General features: G+C 41.3%; 2 protein-coding genes across 8 annotated transcripts; one reads left to right on the plus strand and one right to left on the minus strand.

Moving 5' to 3' along the window:
• Position 1: 1 nt before the first annotated feature.
• marveld3 (MARVEL domain containing 3) lies at positions 2–2,555 on the minus strand. 4 transcript variants are annotated; one of them, XM_029144548.3, is made up of 4 exons: positions 2,461–2,555; positions 1,776–2,038; positions 1,553–1,650; positions 2–1,377 (listed from the first exon to the last, which is right to left on the minus strand). In XM_029144548.3, the coding sequence occupies exons 2-4, from the start codon at positions 2,021–2,023 to the stop codon at positions 764–766; spliced, it is 960 nt and encodes a 319-aa protein (XP_029000381.1). In that variant the 5' UTR covers positions 2,024–2,038; positions 2,461–2,555; the 3' UTR covers positions 2–763. The 4 variants fall into 4 exon arrangements, with proteins under 4 accessions (XP_029000381.1, XP_029000380.1, XP_029000382.2 ...); XM_029144547.3 differs by lacking the exon at positions 2,461–2,555 and adding an exon at positions 2,272–2,451; XM_029144549.3 differs by lacking the exon at positions 2,461–2,555 and having other exon boundaries at positions 2–1,323; positions 1,776–2,265.
• A 1,056-nt stretch (positions 2,556–3,611) lies between these two features.
• Positions 3,612–20,282, plus strand: usp10 (ubiquitin specific peptidase 10). Of its 4 annotated transcripts, none has more exons than XM_029144502.3 (15): positions 3,612–3,910; positions 8,243–8,311; positions 8,583–8,628; positions 8,921–8,980; positions 10,046–11,281; positions 13,310–13,401; positions 13,621–13,730; positions 13,819–13,877; positions 13,957–14,060; positions 14,347–14,446; positions 14,959–15,139; positions 15,828–15,993; positions 16,337–16,481; positions 17,034–17,099; positions 17,425–20,282. In XM_029144502.3, the coding sequence occupies exons 1-15, from the start codon at positions 3,890–3,892 to the stop codon at positions 17,610–17,612; spliced, it is 2,643 nt and encodes an 880-aa protein (XP_029000335.1). In that variant the 5' UTR covers positions 3,612–3,889; the 3' UTR covers positions 17,613–20,282. The 4 variants fall into 4 exon arrangements, with proteins under 4 accessions (XP_029000335.1, XP_029000337.1, XP_029000339.1 ...); XM_029144504.3 differs by having other exon boundaries at positions 10,049–11,281; XM_029144506.3 differs by lacking the exon at positions 8,921–8,980 and having other exon boundaries at positions 10,049–11,281.
• Positions 20,283–21,152: the final 870 nt, after the last annotated feature.

The following is a 21,152-nucleotide window of genomic DNA, read 5'->3' on the forward strand; positions in this document are numbered from 1 at the left end:
CTTCTTTGGATAGTTAAAAATGTGATAGTTTATTGGTTTAACAGTGTTACACAGTGTTGTTGCTCCTTTTGGTTAGTCGAACAAGTTTGGATCACACACTGAATTATGCAAAGCTCAAGTAAATATGTGCAGTTATGTTTCATGTGAGGCAGCAACTTCTCCAGTGTATAGTAAAAATACTATAATATAATACTAATACACATACAAATAAACAAAGACTATGTAAGAACCTCCAGGTTTAAAGCACATCACATTTTCATGTAGAAAAAATAACAAATTCCAGTAGAGCTGTGGATCCGGTGGTTGGTCCAGCCATCACAGAGTTGGAGCTTCGGCCTCTGATTCCTCTCTATGTTGACTCTAGTCATGACAGCTCCTCTGCTTGTGAATAAGTGAGAGGTAAACCAAAAACAAGAATCACTGGTCCCTTACAAAGAAACATCAGTAACAAGTTTCAACCTGCCAGTTGAACAAACAACAGACGCCTCTAAGGATTGCACAACGATTTTACGATTGATCAAACAAGTGGTTTTCTTGACCAAATGACTACTGTATGACCAAAGGTATGGTTTCAGACAAATGTAACAGTACCCATTTAAATGAAAAGTAGAATTAAAACATTTTCTGCAAGATAAAACTAAAACATAAAAAGTTAATAAAAAAAGCAGCAAATGTAAAAAGCAGCAAATATTTATATCCAATATAATTAATTTGTCAGAAATTGTAACTGGATATTTGTTCAAAAATGCCAAGAAAAGGCTGATTAAAGATTATTGTCCTCATTTGTCCTCCTTTGCTCCTTAAGCTCACGCACTGACCTAAAAGCTCTGACAGCTAACACTGCACCAAAGATGAAAACAAACACCCCCAACACCCCAAAGAGGCCTCCTGCGATATCTGCCCCATTAAACTGGCACCCATAACCATTAAGCCCTTTGCTCTTGTACATCTGGTCTCTCTCTGAACAAATGGGGTTATTGTAAGCTTCCTGCACCTTAATAAAGTAGAATGCAAGGGCGGGGATGTAGCCAAGGCCTATGAGAAGGTTCAGCAGAGCCTCCCCCAGCAGCACAGGGGGCCAGCGGTAAGTGACTCTGAAAATCCCCAGGGCAAGCATGGCACAGACGTAGACCATTAAAACCCCACCACACGCCATAGTGCACACGTATGGCGGCTGCCTCAGCTGGAAGAACTGCTGGTCCAGAGTCTTTACTTTTTCCGCCTCAGCTCCAGTGAAAGCGCTGGCTCCGCCATAGTAGTAATAGTAGAGTCCACCAAGGCTGGCCACGTCGCGGTACGGCACGTTGTTGCTGTATGGAATTCCTGCACAGATGACGAGGAGCAGATTCACGAACAGCTCCATGACCTGGCAGAGCCCTGAGAGACACGGCGGAAACACCAGTGACAGACATGTAAATGCAAAGGTCACTTAACAAACACCACCCTTATCAAACAATGTGCAGCAACAGGGGGAGAAGAGGAACAAATACAAACGATACATACGAAAAACAATTCCAAATGTCAGCTAGTTAAACACAATGTTCATGCTTGCCTCTGCTGGTTAGGACGTATCTGAGGTTGTACACAGCTTGTCTGTGTGGTTGCTCGTAATACTCCCTGTCAGACTGATACACTGACGTCTCTCTGGACCTACAGGGACAACACACAAGTTTCTAAGTGAGATCGGATCACTTATTTCTGTATAAATATTTGAAGGTGTGTGTGAATGCTATAACAGTGAGTGTGGAGCCTATTCACACTACATGTTCGCTTACATTCCTGGGGCTTCTTCTTGGTGATAGTTTCTGTAAACATGTGGCTCATTGTGGGAGTCACTTGTCACGTCCCTGTGTCTGTTTGTTTTGGACTCACTGCCACCTGCAGATCTTCTCTGATCTCGTGACCTATGGTTATGACCTCTCCCATTGTGCAGATTGTCACTGTTTTGTGGATTGTCCCAAACTCTGCTCTTGTACTCTGCATACATATCACTGCCGTGGGGGCGCCTGTCCCTCTGTGGCATCTTCTCACAGTATGTCTGCAAAATTAGATTACTGGTCGGAATCTCATTACAAACTAGTAAACAAAGCTGGGCTATATACATATAGCGGACAAGGTGAACATAAAGGCAGCAGGGAAGGAAGATTTATTATTCAATGTATTCATAAAACAACCCGCAGAAGAATAGGTGAGTCGCACATTGTAATATGACGTAATAAATTATAAATTCGATCTCACAACGCCGAGGCCAGCAAATAGACAGACTTTTACCCGTTTAAACATAGTTTCATTTCATCACAGGAGCCGAAAGCATATTATTTATATAGACTTGAAGTCGCCGTGCACCTGTCTTCACCTTTACGAAGTTCAATTTAGTTTCACTTTAGCGTTTTTAAGAAAAGGCGAATTGGTTAAGATGTCTGAGACAGGACCTTTACTCGACAGAGAACAATACCCTACCTTTAAGTTATTACACGCAAAAGGAGATTATTTGTAAAAGCGAAAGTTTTCTTCCGGTTTTAGGCCCGCGATTTGCCACGCCCATTGATTTCCAGGTAACTTCTGGTGAACGCATAATGAAAATTTACTAGTATTGGAAAGTGTACAGGCTTCACATTGCATCTCATTGGAGTTTGCACGCACTGAATTGTTACATTATAATTATATAGTTTTGTAATATAGTTTAATTGTTAAATCAAAATTTATTAAATTGTTATTTGTTAAATACAAGCTTGACTACGTATGAATGTGTTATACAATTAATTGGAAATAAAAGTGCATTTATACATTCGCTCACTTTTAAAATAAAAATAAATAAATAAATACAAATTTGCGATTCATGCTGCAACCCGGATGTGAACGCACGCGGTCACGCTTCAGTCATGCACTTTTAGGACTTCCGGTAAGGCTTAGATGGGTTCCAAAATAAATGTCACATAAAAGGGTTACCAATGTAATCAAGGTGATTTTTCGTTTCACGCGCCCAGGTTAATTGCGCGTGACACTTGTTTGTGTACATTCATTTAATTATATATTGTAAGTTATAGGCATTAGAAACTGCCTTCTGTTTTCTTGAAACTGACATTTTTAGATAAGACTGGTAACTGTAATAGACCTTAGAAAAAAAATGATAAATTTACTTACAGTGGTTTCGTTTTTCGGCAGCCAGGAATTTATGCTGATGATCTGTGATTTTAATGAACCATTACTGAATGGAGGAACAGTACACTTGGGGCATCTGGACTTCAAGCAGTCATAAACCTGGTCCAATCCAATTATGTTCAGTTTGAAAATTAATATCAGCTTCAACTAAAGTCTTTAGTAGATGGATTGCCTTCTTTGGCGTTGTTTTGCATTATTTTGGGTGTTTTGATACATCTTGTTTCTCTTTTTGTGTCTTGTCACAGACCAAGAGACCTGTACACCAACACTAGAAACAAACAACAAACTATTCGCATTTTGTGCGATTGGAAAAAAAAGGAATATAAATTAACAAGTACGGAACAGTTCTGATGATGGTTCTTACACATGTCCCAAATCAGGGGAACGTGCACGAATATGAACTTTTATTTTGGAACATGATGGCAGGCCGTCACCGGAAATGTTCGCCGTTATTCCTCAAGCTCACGCTGCCTCTACAACCGACCGCGCGCTGGCTTGGCTACCAAGCGAGGAAGATGCTAGATAGAAATGGCGGTTATGGGAGCGCGAGTAGCATGAAGTGCTGATGCATTACATAGACCAAGATTTATGAGTGCCACGACAGCGTTGGAGAAAGGACGATGGCGTTGAAGTAGGACACCTTCCGCAGCTGTCATTTCAATCCGACAACACCTTCCCGGGAGAGTTTTCGTCTTGTCAGCGGGGAAGAGAGAACCTCACCGGGAGCATGGCTTTTTATAGCAACCAGGTAGCTATGCTAGCTGGCTAGAGTTAGCCTGCAAAACAACTCCTGTTACACACCGAAACCGCAGTTTATTGTAGACACAGGACCAGCCCACACTAATATATTATTATTACACGAAGAATGGCACGTTGTATAAGTGCAGTTTAGTTAAGTACGAGTTGTAGAGAATATGTTACTAGTCGTGTCATTGAAAGTGTAAGTACTGAAAAGTGCTTGTTAATGCCCCTCTAAGCCCCATTGAAACACGACCAGCATGGAGCTAGCAGGGCCTTGGTCTCTCCATTCAAATGATCTGTCTGTAATATTTGCGCCAGTTTTTCGGCACGTGGCAGACACGTTTAGCTGAATAAACGCGAAATTGCTCCTAATGTAATCCTAATGACATTTGGGTGCGAGGTACCACAAGTGTCACGTGTTGTTTCCCAGCTAAAAGTGACTATGAAAACTGCTGCGTGTGTGCATGGGCCATCAGCCAGGCCTTCTCCGTGTGTTTTCTTAGGTGGAAATAATTTCTGCAAATGTTTTTTTTTTGGCTCTAGACGCTTAGGAAGCTCTTCCGTGGGACTTATTGCGCGCGATGCCGCGCAATTTTTAGGGAGTTGTGCGCCAGGATTGGACATTGGTGTTGTTCTTTTAGCTCGTAGCGAGCTAACAGCTTCGCACAGGTGGTGCGGTTGTAGTTTGTAGGCAGTCCGCTAGCTGGTTAGCTAAACACAAATGCCACAGTGCGGGCCTCTTGATAGCGGAGACTATGGAGAATATGGAAACATTTTTTTAAAACACTGTTGAAGTCGCGTGTTGCTGGATGAGAGCACGATTACACAGATCGTCTCCGCGTGACTAGAACGTAGCCAATTCAGCACGTTTAGTTAGTTCGAACGTAAAGGCCCGTTTTCGGGCAAAGCATGCAGACGTGCCAGGTTTAAAGTTTCTACTGTTCGTCTGTATTAAAGTTTTAGTTGATGCCCAAATGAACCCAGTGAAACAAACCATAGCCTAGAGATGCGTGCTTCACCGCGATCAAACACTGGTTGACAGTTCAAGCAACGTGACTAGTACAGAAAGGGAAACCTCGCTGGAGACCTGTCTCTGCATGCTTTCACACTTCTTCCTGGCCTCTATCGCTGAGGGTTTCTATTGGTCCACTCTTCAGCATAGTGAAAGCATAGGGGAAAATCAGTGGGTGCGTGTTTGATGAGTTGTTGTGATAATGTTTGACCTGTCTGTTGAATATCGACACTCACTCATTGAACCATCCTACTTATGTCCAGTGGTCAGTTATTTCATATACGTATGCAAAAGATGGCTTTAAACAAGATTTTGCTATAAATTGGAAGACAGGACTCTGCATTAACAGCTTTGCTCTTTGGTCTAATTGTCCCCGTTGTCCTTTTTTATCATAATACATGATTTGTGTTAATGTTTAATGAATCAATGTATGTTGTAGTTTTGTAACTAGTATTAAAGCAGCTACATTCACCAAAAAGAATAGTTGTTTTCCTGACAGGCCAGAACAACACAGAAGCAGCAAAACTGGAAATGTATGTTAATGGTATGTGTCAGCTTTTAGCAGAAGAAAACCTGCAATATTCTCACCACTCGCAGATGGTTATGTCAGTATTTTTTCACTAGTGAAGTTGAACAGCTGGATATATTTAGTGTCATTGAGCAAAGGGATTATGACACATTTAAGGAAAACACATTTTCCTTTTGTCAAGCGAAATTATGTAGTTACATTTTGTTGTTTAAAATGATTTGTAACAAACATGTAGCTGTCTTCTAGAGCTTGACGTCTGACTTGCTCAGAACTACTCTTCTGAGAAAAGAAATGCAACTTAGTATTATCAGAATGAACTATATCAGCTTTATTTATTGTAGTAGAGAATAATCTGCTTAAAAGAAAGTTACATGGCTCTGAATGCTTTTGTAATTTGTCATCATTACGACATCTTCCATTTTAGTTTTGCCCATTTTTCCACCAAAGCATAAATCTGACTAGAATTATAATTGTCATCACCCATTTCAGAAAATTGTTATGCCATGAATCATTTCTTTCCATTGCTATAAACACCCTATGCCAAACGTTTGTAGGCAAAATGTAGTAATATACTGTAATATGCATTGGTTATTTATAGCATTTACGTAGCAATTTAAGTAGTCCAGTAGATTCTCTGCATCGATTGAGCTATGGAGTCAGCACTTTACTCTTAATTAATCAATTACAGTAGCATTCATCATTGCAGTTTCTTTTTTTAACTTTCTCAAAAATACCTGGAGCACTTCAGATCCATTAAAAAGCTAAGATTGATTAATCGTGTTATTAAATGGTATTGCAACAGTGTTGAACTCCTGAGTTTTATTCAGTAGTTCTTTTATGACTAATCCTTTTCCAGCTTCAGACATGCTTTAGAGATTAATTAAAAACTTGTCTGACCTTTTTTTTGTGGTGGTGCTGCACCAGCATTGTCATGCTCAGCCCCGTTGACCATTAATAAAGCTGCATTCCATTTAACAGTACAGTGCAGTGCTGCCTGTGTCCATTGTTAGAGGACACGGACTGTCAGCTGCAATCAGTTTTTCAGGAATGATAGCTATGTGAGATTATGAGTCATCTTGGTTACTATACATTCACACAGTTGGGATTTCGATCAGTTCTGCTGATGGTTTGTGTTCACAATCCAGTGTCATGTGGAGGACTGCTAAATTAGATTTGTTTTTTCAAGTCCGACCTTTTCATGAGTTAGTTTTAGACATTTTGTATTCGTCAATGTTGTTGGCGCAAATCACAGACAGTCAATGATGATCTTATTCAATCTCTGCAAATACGGAAAGTGTCACACAGCTCAGTATAACATGCGTTAGGCCTTTGTCCGTCATGCTGGGCCTTTCTTGTAGCCCTGTTCTGTTCTTGTGGTGTCTTCACTAAACTGGGTTGAAATCATACAGATGGCTAATTTGTTGTAATCCTTAGTCCAAGCGAACAGCAAGGCAAGCTTAACGTGCTACGCGTGGCATGCCTGCGGAAAGACTCAAAGGGACGTTTTCTGTTGTGCTTGTATTAGCCGTCCTGATGCTGTTGGATTATGGCTGACTGTCACTTGTTGTGCCATTTCAGCAATGTGGGCCCTCGCTTGCAAAGAGTTGCATGTGCTTGAGCTGCACTTTCTTTTCTGTGTGCCGCCCCTTTCACATTTCATTGTTTATTGCACTGAGAGGATTAACAGGGCGACTAGTGAGTTCATTGCACCTTTTCTCCATTGCTTTGTGTTTCCCATGGACACTTAGGTGGGACAATGCTGTGTTTCACCCTTAATCTTTAATGCTCATCCACTGGAGGAGATGCATATTTAAAGCAACTCTTTATAGAACAAGAAGGGAATAAAAATTTTCTTAAAAATATAGGAAGCGGGGGTAGAAAGTACAACATCTTGTTATCTACTGATTTCATGTCCACCTAAAAACACTTGCATACGTTTTACAATTAATCATAAACCTCCTGTTTATTATCATATGTCTTGGTACTGTTGTAATTAAGGTTATTCTCAAACACCCCTTTGAGAATAAATAGATTTTTGGTTACCTTCACTGATCTATCACTGAACTTTGAAGACCTTGTTTTCAAAGCCCACATTTGGTGGGATGTGTGGGGGGCATTAGTGGAGCCTAAGCCTTCAATCTAATTAGTCTGGACTACAAATGAAGCCTCTGTCCAGCCTGTAGGTCTCTTAGTTGCTTTCAGTCTGAATAATAAATTCAAATCACATCTAGGTAGTTGAGGTTTTCTTGTATCATTGATCTGTTACAAGAATAAAACTAGAAGCCTTGTTATGTAAAATAACTTACTGTCAAGTCATTTAATGTTTTAATACATGGTCTGTATAAATTTGCAGCTGAATGACCGGGTCAGTTATTCATTAACCTCCACATATTCTTCATATTGAAAGCAAACAGTTGTGAAATCAAACCTCTACTGTTTGTGTTAGTGGTTTATGTATAACACTGCATGACTCATCAGTTCATGTTGCGCTTTACCTTTGTACGAACTAGCGTCGCGCTCTTGGCCAACCAGGAGTCCTTGTACCTAGATATCCATTGACTGCACCTTTTGAAACCGCTCCAGCTGTGTGGAAAGTGCTGACGTCAGCTGTCAATTATCAGACTTTTCATTTGAATTTTAACTTTTGCATTGATTGTGCCGCCTGGTTTCTTTTAATATGTTAAGTCATGCATGATCACTGACCTACTCATGAATTTTTACATGAATATGCTGCGGATTTTACAACCTTAGTTTTTGAGGACTAATTGTTGTATTTGTTGTTGGATTTCTTTCCACAGTACATCTTTGGGGAATTCAGCCCTGATGAGATCAATCAGTTTTTTGTGACTCCAAGATGTTATGTTGAGGTAAGTGGATGCTTTTTTTTCAGGAGTTTGTAGTATTGAACTAGTCAGCCAGCTCTTCTTGGACATGAAAAGGAAATGCTTAGGGGCAAGGTGTATGTATTTTGCCAAACACTAGTAAGTACATATTAATTAACTGATTAAGAATGGGCAAAACATTACTGATGGTTCCATCATTAAATGATTCTGACAGTATCCCTATTATTGTTTCTTCTGTACAAACCTATTTGAATTAAAGTATCTTAACATCTAACTTTGAGTTTTCTCTCGTCAGCTTCCTCCGTTCAATGACAAAGTTCCGTGTGTCAGTCAGTCTTCTGGTATGTACTATTTTATATAAACATTTTTGTCCTTAAATGTGAATAATTGGCTTTAAATTGCCTCCCTTCCACCAGAAGAGCCATACTTTGAGTTCATATAACAAGGAGATGCTTTTCAACTGTAAATGGAATCTAAACAAATGCCTGTAGATCCTGACTGTTTCATTCATTGAGTTATTTCATTTCTTTGAATTTTGGCCCACTGTAGAATTAAATAGCAGCCACCTCTCTTTGAAATGGTTCTCATTTGCTCATAACATTTTCCTCACCTTGATTTGTATTGATTATTTAGGAAGTTACTGCACTCCTGCTGTACCTTATATTATGGAGTCTATGGGACTGCAGGTTTGCGGTGAGTTGAGGAGACTTTGACACCCTGTGGCTTGACTAGCTGCTGTCCGTTTGCTGTAAAACTCAAAATCCAGGTTTCAAAAACTGGTGGCTTTCTAAACCTTGTGTCTGTATTCTTTCTCTTACCTGTTGGTAAAATCTAGAGCTTTGCATGCTCAAGATACTGCCGAGTATCTTATCTCCTCTTGCATAAAATGCATTTTCAGCACCTCTGGACCTAAGTTCAACTAAAAATGAATTTAAGCATTGAGTGATATTAACAATGATATCTTAAGGGCATCGAAGTGGTTTTGTGGTTGCTAATGACTCTGCATATTTAGCCTTGAGATTTTACTGATGCATTCATTTACACCCATGAAGTGTGATTTCAGCAACACTAACAGAAGTTCTAATCCCTTTAAAAGAAGTAATGGCTGAGGTCCTAACATCTGCAAAGTGTTGGGGTTTGTAGCTTGTGTGACCAGTTTGCTTTGTCATAACAGATTTGGATTACTTTTCTGATTTGCACTTACTAATGTTTCCTCTTTGTTCACCTTTTCACTTTGCATCTCTCATTGCATAATGATTGACTTATGCTGCTGTGCAACACGACAAAACACTGAAGTACCTTTGTGCAATAGTTGTAATGCATTATTTTCCTTATTTCAGGGCATTTTGATGACAACACTACAGTTATTTGTGAACATATCAATTTAAACTGAAATGAAAATGCAAACTAGCTCCATTTTGAATATACTGTCCCCACGAGCAAACTGCTGAATCTTTTTATCGTGTTGGTTACATGCCACTAAAAATACATTAATCTTGTTATTGCACTACAGAAACTAGACCCATGCCATGCTTTTTCTTGTCTGCACAGCACTGTTACTGTATAAAACAAATCTATAACTTATACAAATTTAATTTAAATACATTTACCAATTTGGGGGTTGTTTGTCATTAAATACTGCACAGCAGGGGACAAAATTCATTAACATTTTACTCAGTCTTCTATTAGATATTTAATTTAGGTTGTATTTAAACACCAACCGATTGATTTCCTAATTGTTCCAAATGTCATCTGCAGCAGACGACTACCAGCACATTGAGTTTGGCGTTGACGAGGTGATGGATTCCAAGGTTATTGGGGTTAACGATCCCTTGTACAAGGTGTCAAGCACTCTCAACCCCCAAGCACCAGAATTCATCCTGGGCTGCCAGACGGCCCAGAAGGTTCAACAGACAACTCCTCCAGACGCTGATGTGCCTGATGGAACCCACTTCAACCTGCTAAATGGCCCCGACGCTGAGGCCTCAGCGCTGGACAATCATCAGGTTTGTCAAGACCTGGACGGACTCCCTGGCAGCCTGGGGCAGCGAGAGAGGAAGAAAAAGAAAAAGCGACCGCCTGGGTACTACAGTTACCTGGACCCGGCAACTGGGATCACCACCACCACCACCAACAGCAACAGTGCGGCAGATGGGACATCTGCGACAGCACTGGTAAATGGACATGCACTTAGTGGCCCGCACCACAGCGCTGAGGATGTAGACATTAAGACATTTTCGGGGGGTGAACATTGCACCTCTGGATCTGTTTCCACAGCATCATCAGCAGCTGCTGTGGCTTCAGCCAAGTACCCCCCTTCATCCACTGCCAATCAGAGGACTTGTGATAGCCCTGATGACTCTTCTTTGGAATTAACAAGTGGAGCCACCTCTTTGTCAGATGGCAACAATGCAAATTCCTCCTCTTTATCATCCTTTCAAAGCAGAGGGATGACAGAGGAGCTGAGGACTGCTGATGAGCAGCTAAATCATTTGGCTTCACAGAGCCCAGAACTTTCAGATACTGTGCACAGCCCTTGCTCCAAATCACCTCTTCCTTCCTCAGCTGCTTCTTCTGACGCCACTTCCAATACGACTACTGAACTGGAGGGAATCAAGGTAGCAGATAGTGGCGTGGCCAATGGACTAGCAGAGCCAGATACTCCCACCAGTGAGGATGGACACAAAGAAGACTGGGAGAGTGGGGAGCAGGCTGAGGTCTCCCCAGACTCCGCTGCACAGCCAGTAGTGTCAGAGCAGGCCCCTTCAACTGCAGCGCCAGCTGCACCTACTGCCAACCTCCCCAAATCCTGGGCTAGCCTCTTCCACAACTCCAAGCCTCTGCCTGGGGGTCCTCAGGCCTTTGTGGAGGTAAAGAACGTTGTGGAACCGGTGTCTCCCTCTGTCACTTTGCCAGAGCAGCCTGAGACAACTGGGGAGGTCAAAGAAGGTCCTGTCCATGTGTCAGAAGATCCTGTGGCCCATAAACTTGCAGGTATTGCATAAAGATGTTCATTTCATCTACAAAATGAACCACTGTACACGTTTAGATATTTATCTTGCATTACTATGCTGCTTTCTATGTTTTTGCGCTATGTACTCCTTTTCCACTGTGTGGCAGTGTAGACACATGCTGTTACTGTTCCTCTGAAATCCTTCAAATATTGAGTGTTTTGAGGAGCCACCATTCTAAAATCAATAAGAATGTTTTCTTCTGAACATCTTGTCTGTAAGGGGTTGAGTTAGTCCACAATATCTCACAGGTAAATATTTATAGGCATGTTGCCTACATGCAAGAAAGAAACACTAGGTGGTGGTACTACACCGAGTAGCCCACTTCACCTCACACAGGAAATACTTTTTTCAATGAAGTTATACAGTTTAACTTTGTCTTCCCCTTTATGAATGTTAAGGCAGATGATATTTAACGATAAGTTGAATGTCCTCTACGTCAGGTGGTAGTATATCGTTTTGACATTTTACTATTCAGGTTTTTATCTAAAATATAAAACCTGAAGGATACAGAGTCCCTGCTTTAGCATCTACTTCAGTAAAAAATAAAACTAAACCTATAAGGTGAAGGAAATCTTATTAAAACCTCTCATGGGTCAGCTCAGGTAAAGTAAAGTAATGCCAGATGGGTTGGATTGGAGTCGTGTGGAGGATGACTTGAAGCACCAAGAAGAGAGAGCTTTATTTTTACCTTGGGGTCATTTTAAGCAGGTACATGATCCAAACTCTTTCTTTGCTAGATTATCCAAGAATGCTGAAAAGTTGTCTAGATAAACCTTATTTATGCTACACGTGGTTGAACAGGAGGGTTTGGGAATGTGCACGTGCTCTGAGCAGTTTGTCTATGCGGGGGGAAAAGGCAGCACACCACTTCACCGCGTCGCCAGTGTTATACGAGATGGAAATATTTACTTTTGGAGTGAAAATCTTTACTTTTACCCATGGACCAACAAACGCATAACTATAACGTCTATATATATAGAGACAGCTGTTTGTCTCTGTCTGCTTTGTTTCAGTCTATAGCAAAAATGCCACAAAGGACTAGGACTGGTGGATAAGCTGTACTGTTAGATGTTTTATTTTATTAGATGAGTGTTTGATGTCAAACTGGAGTATATGGCCACAGGCCAAAGGTTTGGATAATGTGTAAATATAACTGATAGGATTGTTTGAAATGGGGAAGAGGGCAGAACTTAAATGAAGTTTTACAGATTGGTGCAGTTACAAATAGCTGGATAAGTCAGGCCAGGGCTCCCTGTACATTTAAAATGAGCCACAGTTAGTCGTTAGAATAGATGTCAAAGTTCAAATAGATGTTCCACAGTCTGTCGTCTCGCTGCCACTCCTCCATCCACACTAGGAGTGATTAAAGTCTTGTGGGTTTGTATAACCCACTGGCACCTTACTTCAAAGACGTAATACTTTATTCTTCTCTGCTTTAAATTCACATTACCTTAGGACATATTTAATAACAGATTCACAAGAAACCAGTCACTGACGTGAAAAATGGGTTGTAATTACCAGAGATACACACACTTCCAAAGAAAAGTGGGTCAGTTTAATCTCTGTTGGTTTTAATTGTGAAGAGATGCGGGTGATGTGATTGTGTTGTTGTTGAAACAAGTATATGTATGAGCAATGTAAGTATTTAGATGAGGCTCGAACTATTTCAGCCAGACTCCTAGATAAATAATACAAAAAAGTCATTTGAAAAGGAGTCATCCACGTTTCCATGGGAACTGTCTGAGTGACAGTGACCCTTCCTAGGCGTGGTACAGTAAGCTGTCTTTTTTTTTTCTGACAGCCTCTTGTGCTCTTGTCACTGGAGGCAGAAATAAAAGAAACATTTGTTTTGAGATAAAAATCTAAGAATCTCCCGCTTCACTGCTCCCTGGACCAGTGAAAATGACTGAACTTGTGCGTTGTCTTGCACAGATGTGGGCTTGAGTTGTTTGTTGCGTTTACGCTGGCCTGCCCGTTTTAATAGCATTGTATGTGCTTCAATCCCCAGAACTTATTGAGAATGTGAAGTTGATACATAAACCAGTGTCTTTGCAGCCGAGAGGCCTGATCAACAAGGGAAACTGGTGCTATATCAACGCTGTATCCTTGCTCTTTGCTGCATCAACCTCGTCTTAACGAATAAATCATGTGGAGTTACAGTTAACCTTAAGGTTAACCTTAAGTCCATCTGTCATAGTGGAATAGGGGAAGAATTTGAATACTCTTTGCCAAATTCAAGAAACATTTTGCTTTCCAAAAATACTTCATATCAACTTTGGTATGTTGAAGCTGCTCGTCGTACTTGACTCTTGCACTCAGACCCTGCAGGCCCTGATTGCTTGCCCTCCCATGTATCACCTGATGAAGTCTATTCCTCTCCATAATGAGACGCAGAGACCCTGCACCTCCACACCCATGATAGACAACTTGTAAGTAATGCGTCTTCTACAAGCGCGTACCAAATTGCTAAAATGCTTGACGCGTATTCAGACTTTTAATATAATTCCTGCTTGACAGTGTAAGGCTGGTGAATGAGTTCAGCAACATGCCCGTGCCATCGAAAACAAAGCAGCAAGGTAAGGCGTTAAATGATGTGTATGGATGTTTGGTTTGCTCCTCTCTCGGCATCACTAATAGATTTTGATATGTCTAAAGGTGTTGGTGAGAAGGTCACAAAAGACATTCGGCCTGGTGCACCCTTTGAGCCAACGTATATCTACAGACTGCTTACACTCATAAAGTCGAGCCTCTCAGAGAAGGTAAATTATGCTGCTTCTCAAGACTTCAGTCTTTTTCCTCCGCTCGAACAGACAGTGCTAGAAGAGGATGTTCTTGATCAGTTCACAATGTCACAACTCATCTGAGCTTCACATGCTGTCAGTTCAGTTTTAATGAATGATCGGTTAAAAACCCTGAACTAAATGTTTATCAACTAATGAGCTTTACTCATCAAGTATCACTGTCAAATCTGTGCACTAGTGTTTTCACATAGCAGTCTGCTGTTTCAGTGCTGCATTTTAATTGGTGCTGATGTTCTTGTTTCAGGGTCGACAAGAAGATGCGGAGGAGTATCTTGGCTTCACTCTGAATGGATTGCATGAGGAGATGCTGGCACTGAAAAAACTAATCTCGCCTCAGGAAGAGAGTAAGCATTTTTTTACCACCATGTTAAAACTGCAGCGTTGGTTAGTTAAAGTCATTACAGAAAGAAGTGGAGAGGCTTGAACTGTTTTGTAATCACAGCCATAATAGAAAAATTATTATTAAAAATATGTATTAATTATTTATTTATTTAATTTCTTAGAAATTATTTTAAAAGTATTCGTCCACGTTTCCATGGGAGCTGTCTGAGTGACAGTGACCCTTCCTAGGCGTGGTAAAGTAAGCTCTTTTTTTTCTGACAGCCTCTTGTGCTGTTGTCACTGGAGGCAGAAATCAAAGAAACATTTGTTTTGCTGAAATGGAATTGTTTGTTGCGGTTATGTGGCACTGCCTGTTTAAGAACATTGTTGATCAGACTTTTTGTCTGCACAGCCATGGTTCATGTTTCAAAGGGAACAATTCTATATCAGAGCTGTTTCCTCACACACTGCTGCATCAACCTTATGTAACCATTTCAATGATTGATGTCATGTTTTTGTTTTGTCTTTTTAACAGAACCTTCTACACCCAATGGGCCTGAGATCCAGCCGAGTCTGGAAGAAGTTGTTGCCGATAAGGATGAAGAAGGTAGTGAGGATGAGTGGGAGCAAGTGGGCCCCCGAAATAAGACTTCCATCACTCGCCAAGCTGACTTTGTCCGTACACCTATCACTGATATCTTCGGCGGACACATTCGGTAAGTTGACTGTTTGTGACGGTGCACATCCTCTTGTGTTTTTTGTTCTTTGTGCCATTACACTGGTGACCTCCTGCAACCAGGGTCCTTCAGAAAAACACTCCCTGTTGCTTGGTTGTGGTCGAGAGTCTCGACAGCAAGACGTGGGGCAGCCATCCACAAACAAAGGTCTTAACTTTCAGTCAAATTTGGAAGTTACGAGCCTGTGCGGGTGTAGTCGCATTAAACATGTTCTTTGAGGTTCTGGTCTGGCAAATGCACAGTTTACACTGGTTGCACACTGTCTTAAACGATTATTTTTTCAGCAAGGCTTGCAGCCAGAGAGAAATGGAAGACAGGACTGTGTGTTTACAGAGTGGAGTGGATGCCCATTCAGCTTTAATCCAGCTACTTTAGACATTTGAGTTGCTATAGCAGAAAAATGTAACAATCTTGCGAAGCGAGGAATTCAAAACGTTAATCCCCTTAAGGTCCATGGGTGATCCCAATGTCAGATGTTTATCTGGAGTTGCACAGATTAAAGGGTAATAGAAGTAGTTTAGCATTGTTGAAATACATGTTTGCATCAACATAGAATAAAAACAAAACAATGAGGCACAATGGCATGTTTGGTCAGGGATATGAGGGTGAATTCTGTTACTGCTCTATGCACTAATGTCTGCCTTTTTTTTTTTTTTTTTTTTTGCAGATCGGTGGTATATCAACAAAACTCTAAAGAGTCAGCAACTCTGCAGCCATTCTTCACGCTGCAGTTGGACATTCAGTCAGAGAAGATCCGCACTGTCCAGGAGGCTCTAGAGACCTTGGTGGCACGAGAGTCTGTCCAGGGCTACACTTCTAAAACTAAGCAGGAGGTGTGGAAAGTTGACCTTTGTTTATACCAATGTGAATGATGATTGACACAGACCAACTACTGAGGATGGGCTCCTAAAAGCATTTTGCTGGAACAGGAACCATCTGTGCTACAGCTGTCTAGTGGTGTCTTTTAGTGATTTAAACTGGTTCTGGTCTTTGTAGACACAAGTAATTTTGGTTAACGGCACCACTAACAGTGACTGCTATTTCCATCACGTTACCTCTTGTTTTTTTGCTTTGTCGTTCTGTTTATAATCTGGTTACAAATGTGTTTTTTTTCATGGAGGTTTTATTTCTGTCACGGGACATTCTGACGGTCTTTCTCTTGTTTGTCTCGTTCAGATCGAGATAAGTCGGAGAGTGACTCTGGAAGAGTTGCCACCTGTGCTTGTGCTCCATCTCAAGAGATTTGTTTTTGAAAAGACCGGAGGCTGCCAGAAACTGACCAAGAACATCGATTACCCCATTGACCTGGAAATCAGCAAAGGTGTGGATGTGTGCTCTGTCTATGCAGCTCTATGGAGCCGAAGCCCCTGATCATCAGAAAATGAGGGATTTTTACTTCACTGTAGTTTTCATGAACTCTTGTTCATGTATATGCCCTTTGCATTCAAATCAGTTAGATTTTCAAATAGACATGCTAATATTAGCTGTATAATTATTTCCATGAGATGGCCAACACAGGCTAGCTTCTGTACAATTCAGGAAAATAATGTCTTTGACGTACAAAAGATGGGGGGTTCTCAAGGGGAATGACCCATCTGCTATCCTGGAAGTGACACACAGATATGTCCCACAGCATTAAATGCTGATCAAGTTGGATTACAACATCAGCTGCAGCTCCAGCACAGCTGGGGACGGTGGAATGGATTAGCCAAACAGTGATGCTGTTGATGTTAAACTGAGTTAACCCTTTGGTGCAAAATGATATTTTAAAACACATTCGCCTTATTCTTGAGTTTGTTGATGGATTGTCCGGTGAACATTAAAAATTCACCCAGTGTAACTTTTGTCTTCTAACGAGTGAATTTTCTTCCAGATCTCTTGTCCTCTGGAGTACGAAGCAAAGTTGTCAAAGGCTTAAGGACTTACAGGCTCTTTGCAGGTGTGTTTGTGATTGTGAATGGAGATCTGTTATGTGATTACTAATTCTGCTCATGGTTTCCTTGTTTCTATGAAAGCAGCATGGGAGTAGTTAAGTCACCATGAAGGCAAATTAAACATCTGTTCTTAGAGAACATTATGCCAGTACTGGTTCTGATCAGCTCATTTGAGTGCACCCTGCCTTCTAGCATTAGCTAGCGTTGCTAACACTACACTAGCAGCAAGAGAGTAGAGGTCGTTCATGTTTCAGAAGCTGTCAGTCCTAAACCCCACCCTCCTTCCTTTATGGATGTGTGTTAATATTTCCCCCACTTTTGCATTTACAGTTGTCTATCACCATGGAAACAGTGCGACAGGTGGTCATTACACCACTGATGTCTTCCACATTGGTCTTAATGGCTGGCTTCGCATCGATGACCAGGCGGTGAAGGTTATCAACCAGTACCAGGTGGTGAAGCAGACTGCGGAGCGCACGGCCTACCTGCTGTACTACCGCCGACTTGACCTGCTGTAGACACACACGCACGCAACCCGAGACGTACGCAAATATTCAGTCCCACTGACAAACACGCAACACTTACATGATCACAATGCACTCATTGACAGTACAGCCCATCTACATGCGACACAAACACCAAACTAATGAACAGGAACACTGCCCAACTTGTTCTCTTGCAAGGTTCTTCTCTTCTTCCCTCCTGTCTCTGCTTTCCTGAGATCCAGCTTTTCCAGCGCCCTTTTACTTGTCTCTTTTTTCATTTTGGAAGAAGAGAAACAAGCTGCAATCACAAAGATTTCCCTGTGACTGCTCCTCCTCTTTTCACCACTGCTGTGTATTTTTTTTTGTCTTTTAAAGCAGCAAGCAAGGACTGTTGAATAGGCAGAGGCTGGAATGAGGTTACAGGTCAGAACCTCAGACTCGCCTCTGATCGAGCCCGGAGCTTTGCTCAGATAGCAACAGTGGACTCACTCACAGAAAGAACTATCAGCCACAGGCCACAAGTGGACCGCTGGGGTAATTTCTCTTGTTTGAATTACCTTTTTTTAAGGAAATCACCTAGAAATATCAGTGTTTGCCTTTTAGTAAAGGAGAACTGTTGGCCTAATGAATTTGCTGCAGTTTCAAAGCCTATTTGAGTTTGCCCTAGTGCATTGAAAAGGCCCAGCACCAGCATTATCAGGAGTCCTCCTCAAAGCCAGATTGTTGTCTTCGCTACCACCAACAACTCCTCCTCCTGAATCTCCTCACTTTTATGATGCTTTTAAATCTAGATACCATTTGAGCCATCAAACAGGGGAAAGGTGGGCGGTACAAAAGGTTTGAGAGGTCCTTGACGTGGTATCTGGCTTTAGATTTAGAAAGACTAAAAAAATGATTTAGAATTTAACAATAAGCTTCTGTGCATAACATGTAAATTGATCATGATATGACAAGCAAATGCATATTCTGCAAATATCTAGAAAAATTTAAGAAAGGGGGGGGGACTAAATTTAAAGTTTTGCTGAAAACATGTTTGGGTCCTGAAGGACTGCGTTCGGTTTTGAGTCTAAAAACCTCTAAGAACACTTCAAGACGTTGAGATCTTGCACTGGAGAGATGACAACAAATCAGGACATATTCCACTGCGAAGCCTGTCTTTGTTTACCTTGTACTATTCCCCCTCATTCGTTCACCTTTGTCTCAAGGTTCCACCTGTGTAACGGTGACTTTTCAGTGTAGTCCATCTAACCCCCACCTCAGCAGGATGCGGGGGCTGCCTTAGGTTCAGGTGTGATGTTTTTCTACTCGTGTACAACTCTAACTCCAATCAGACAGTGAGTTTAATGTCTGCGAAGGGTTTGTTGGGTGGGGGCGGGGCTTTGCACCGGGCTCCTGTATTTATTCATCGTTGGCTCAACATCGGTCGTCCTGATCGATGGAAGCTGAACGTGGAGGCGAAGTGGGACTACAGCCGATCTGAGCTCTGAATAAAGACCCCAGACATGCGCACAAACACAGATGGTATTTGCTTTTGATTGACTCGATGTTTTTCCCCCAATCACTCATCAGTTGTCATAATTCTTGTTTGAGTTGCTAAAAGATGTTTTGCTTTTTGTTTGTTTTTGTTTCTTTGGGTCACTGATTTTTCTGATGTCACTGTGCTCTCGCTCCTTTTAGACACATGCTTGCATTTAATTTGGTGTTTGAAAAGAAATTACACAGGCTAAAGCACAACAATGAATAAAATTTAACTAGTTCTTTGCTTGACATTTTTTCCTTTTTATTTTTTTTTTACTTTCATCATTTGATTTGACCATGTTTTGCATTTCATTCCAACCGCCAGTGTCAGAATCTCAGTATTAACACACAAATCTTAAATGGGTTTTATCAAGGATTTAGGATTGTTGGAGCCCAAAGTTCCTCTTTCCGTAGTTCTGACTGCACTTTCTTCTATGTACCTGTCTGTACACGGGTGAGAACCCGGTTAGCCCACATCTTCCCTTCAGAGCCGAGTGGCACGTGGATATTATAATTTAAAAATATTCTTTGTAACTTCACCCAGTCTTTCAATTCAAAGTCAAATGTGTCATTTTGAGGTTATACATGGATTTAAACTATTTTGAACTCGATGTAACAATGTATTATCACCACTATTATGGAGTCTCGTTGGTTTCAGAGTCAGAAACCAGTCCCAGATAAACCAAAGGACATTATACAGGCCCTCACCTTCGGACGTCGTTGCACCGTCTCATCAGAGGTCTTGTTGCCATGTCTTGTCACAGTCCACAATTCATTTCACCAAGAGAACGGCATGCTATTTAGACAGTCAATACATCCTCTACCCGATATTTCAGTTGTGCTGCTGGCTTTGTCGTCATCTGTGACATTGTTGGTTTGCATAATTCTCTCCTTTTCAGAATGTGTGGAAGTTGAGACTTTGAAACGGCCGCCTTGAGCTCTCTGTACAGTTTTATCTCAGCCTCTCATGACCGTCGAGGACACGTGCTGGCGAAATGCTTCAACAGCGTCTCTTTACAGTATGCGCTCCTAACACTATTGTCTGCTGGCAACTGTTGGGATATTGAACTTAAGGCAAAATCTAGTCTGTCTTTTCATTTAAGCCTCCAGCATTCTATTTTATTTCATTTTTTGTTGTTGTTCAAATAAAGGATTGTGCAAAAAGCCGTTTGCTAATGAGATGTAGTCGGGCTACTTGGCTTTCTTCTACAATAAATACCTAAGACATCTGCAGTTTCTGCACTGGGGCCTGGGCTGCATGATGATGTGCACAATAAACCAAAACAACCAATCAAACCAGTGTCTTGACTGCCGCTCGCTGCCAGTTGGTCCCTCTCATGTGTAAACGTGTTGTGGGATTCATAACTCCATGCGTCGCCCTCCTGTGGTCTGCTCGTCTATTTATAGGCCCGTGTTACATGATCCACCCTTTGTAAGGAAAACCGACGCATTTGGCTGCTCGCCGTTGGATGTTAATGCATGTGCGTGCGTCAGCCTGCTCCCCGCGGCGCTTTGTGAGACGTCTCGTGGGGTTTTTTTGAAACCATATATGACATTTCTAAACCCAAACTAGTAATTTTAACAGTTCTAGAGAAATGGTGCTTCTATGCAAAACGCACGCTGTTTCAAATCAAGGATCAGAAAAAGAGTGGAAATGATTAACAAAGTTGAATGATGTCTTGGGGCAGTGAAGTCAAACCATAAGCAGATCAGAACAGTGGGTGCTTGTCAAAGTCTGTCTGCCACACAAACACTTGGCGCGTCCATAACTGCTGAGTCATGTTTTTGGTAAGCGGTTATTAAACATTACTGAAGTTGGCAGAAACCACAAGTGGCCTTGAATGCGTCAAACTCGCCTCGGACAATTTCACCAAAGTTAGATGAATTATCCCTTATGTGCATGCAATTTAAAGAACAAAACCCAGGAGGACAAAGGCTGAGATTTGATATCATTTAAATGAAATGCCAGATGAGATCTGGGCGCCACCACTTTCTAAGAAAAGTAAACATTTCACCAACCAAGTTTCTAAGAACCAGCACAAATTCTTGTCTAAA

The sequence above is a fragment of the Betta splendens genome, chromosome 3 (genome assembly GCF_900634795.4).
Source record: "Betta splendens chromosome 3, fBetSpl5.4, whole genome shotgun sequence".
Classification (NCBI taxonomy): domain Eukaryota; kingdom Metazoa; phylum Chordata; class Actinopteri; order Anabantiformes; family Osphronemidae; genus Betta; species Betta splendens.

What these genes read in the sequence shown, in the direction of transcription:
- usp10 (XM_029144502.3), top strand. Translation starts at nt 3,890, where the DNA reads ATGGCTTTTTATAGCAACCAG. An exon ending in CTCCAAGATGTTATGTTGAG is followed by an intron (nt 8,312 to 8,582) that starts GTAAGTGGATGC and finishes TTCTCTCGTCAG; the next exon opens with CTTCCTCCGTTCAATGACAA. An exon ending in ATCTTCGGCGGACACATTCG is followed by an intron (nt 15,140 to 15,827) that starts GTAAGTTGACTG and finishes TTTTTTTTGCAG; the next exon opens with ATCGGTGGTATATCAACAAA.
- marveld3 (XM_055507557.1), bottom strand. Translation starts at nt 2,104, where the DNA reads ATGTATATAGCCCAGCTTTGTTTACTAGTTTGTAATGAGATTCCGACC. An exon ending in CAAGAAGAAGCCCCAGGAAT is followed by an intron (nt 1,651 to 1,775) that starts GTAAGCGAACAT and finishes TTGTCCCTGTAG; the next exon opens with GTCCAGAGAGACGTCAGTGT. An exon ending in ATACGTCCTAACCAGCAGAG is followed by an intron (nt 1,378 to 1,552) that starts GCAAGCATGAAC and finishes CGTGTCTCTCAG; the next exon opens with GGCTCTGCCAGGTCATGGAG.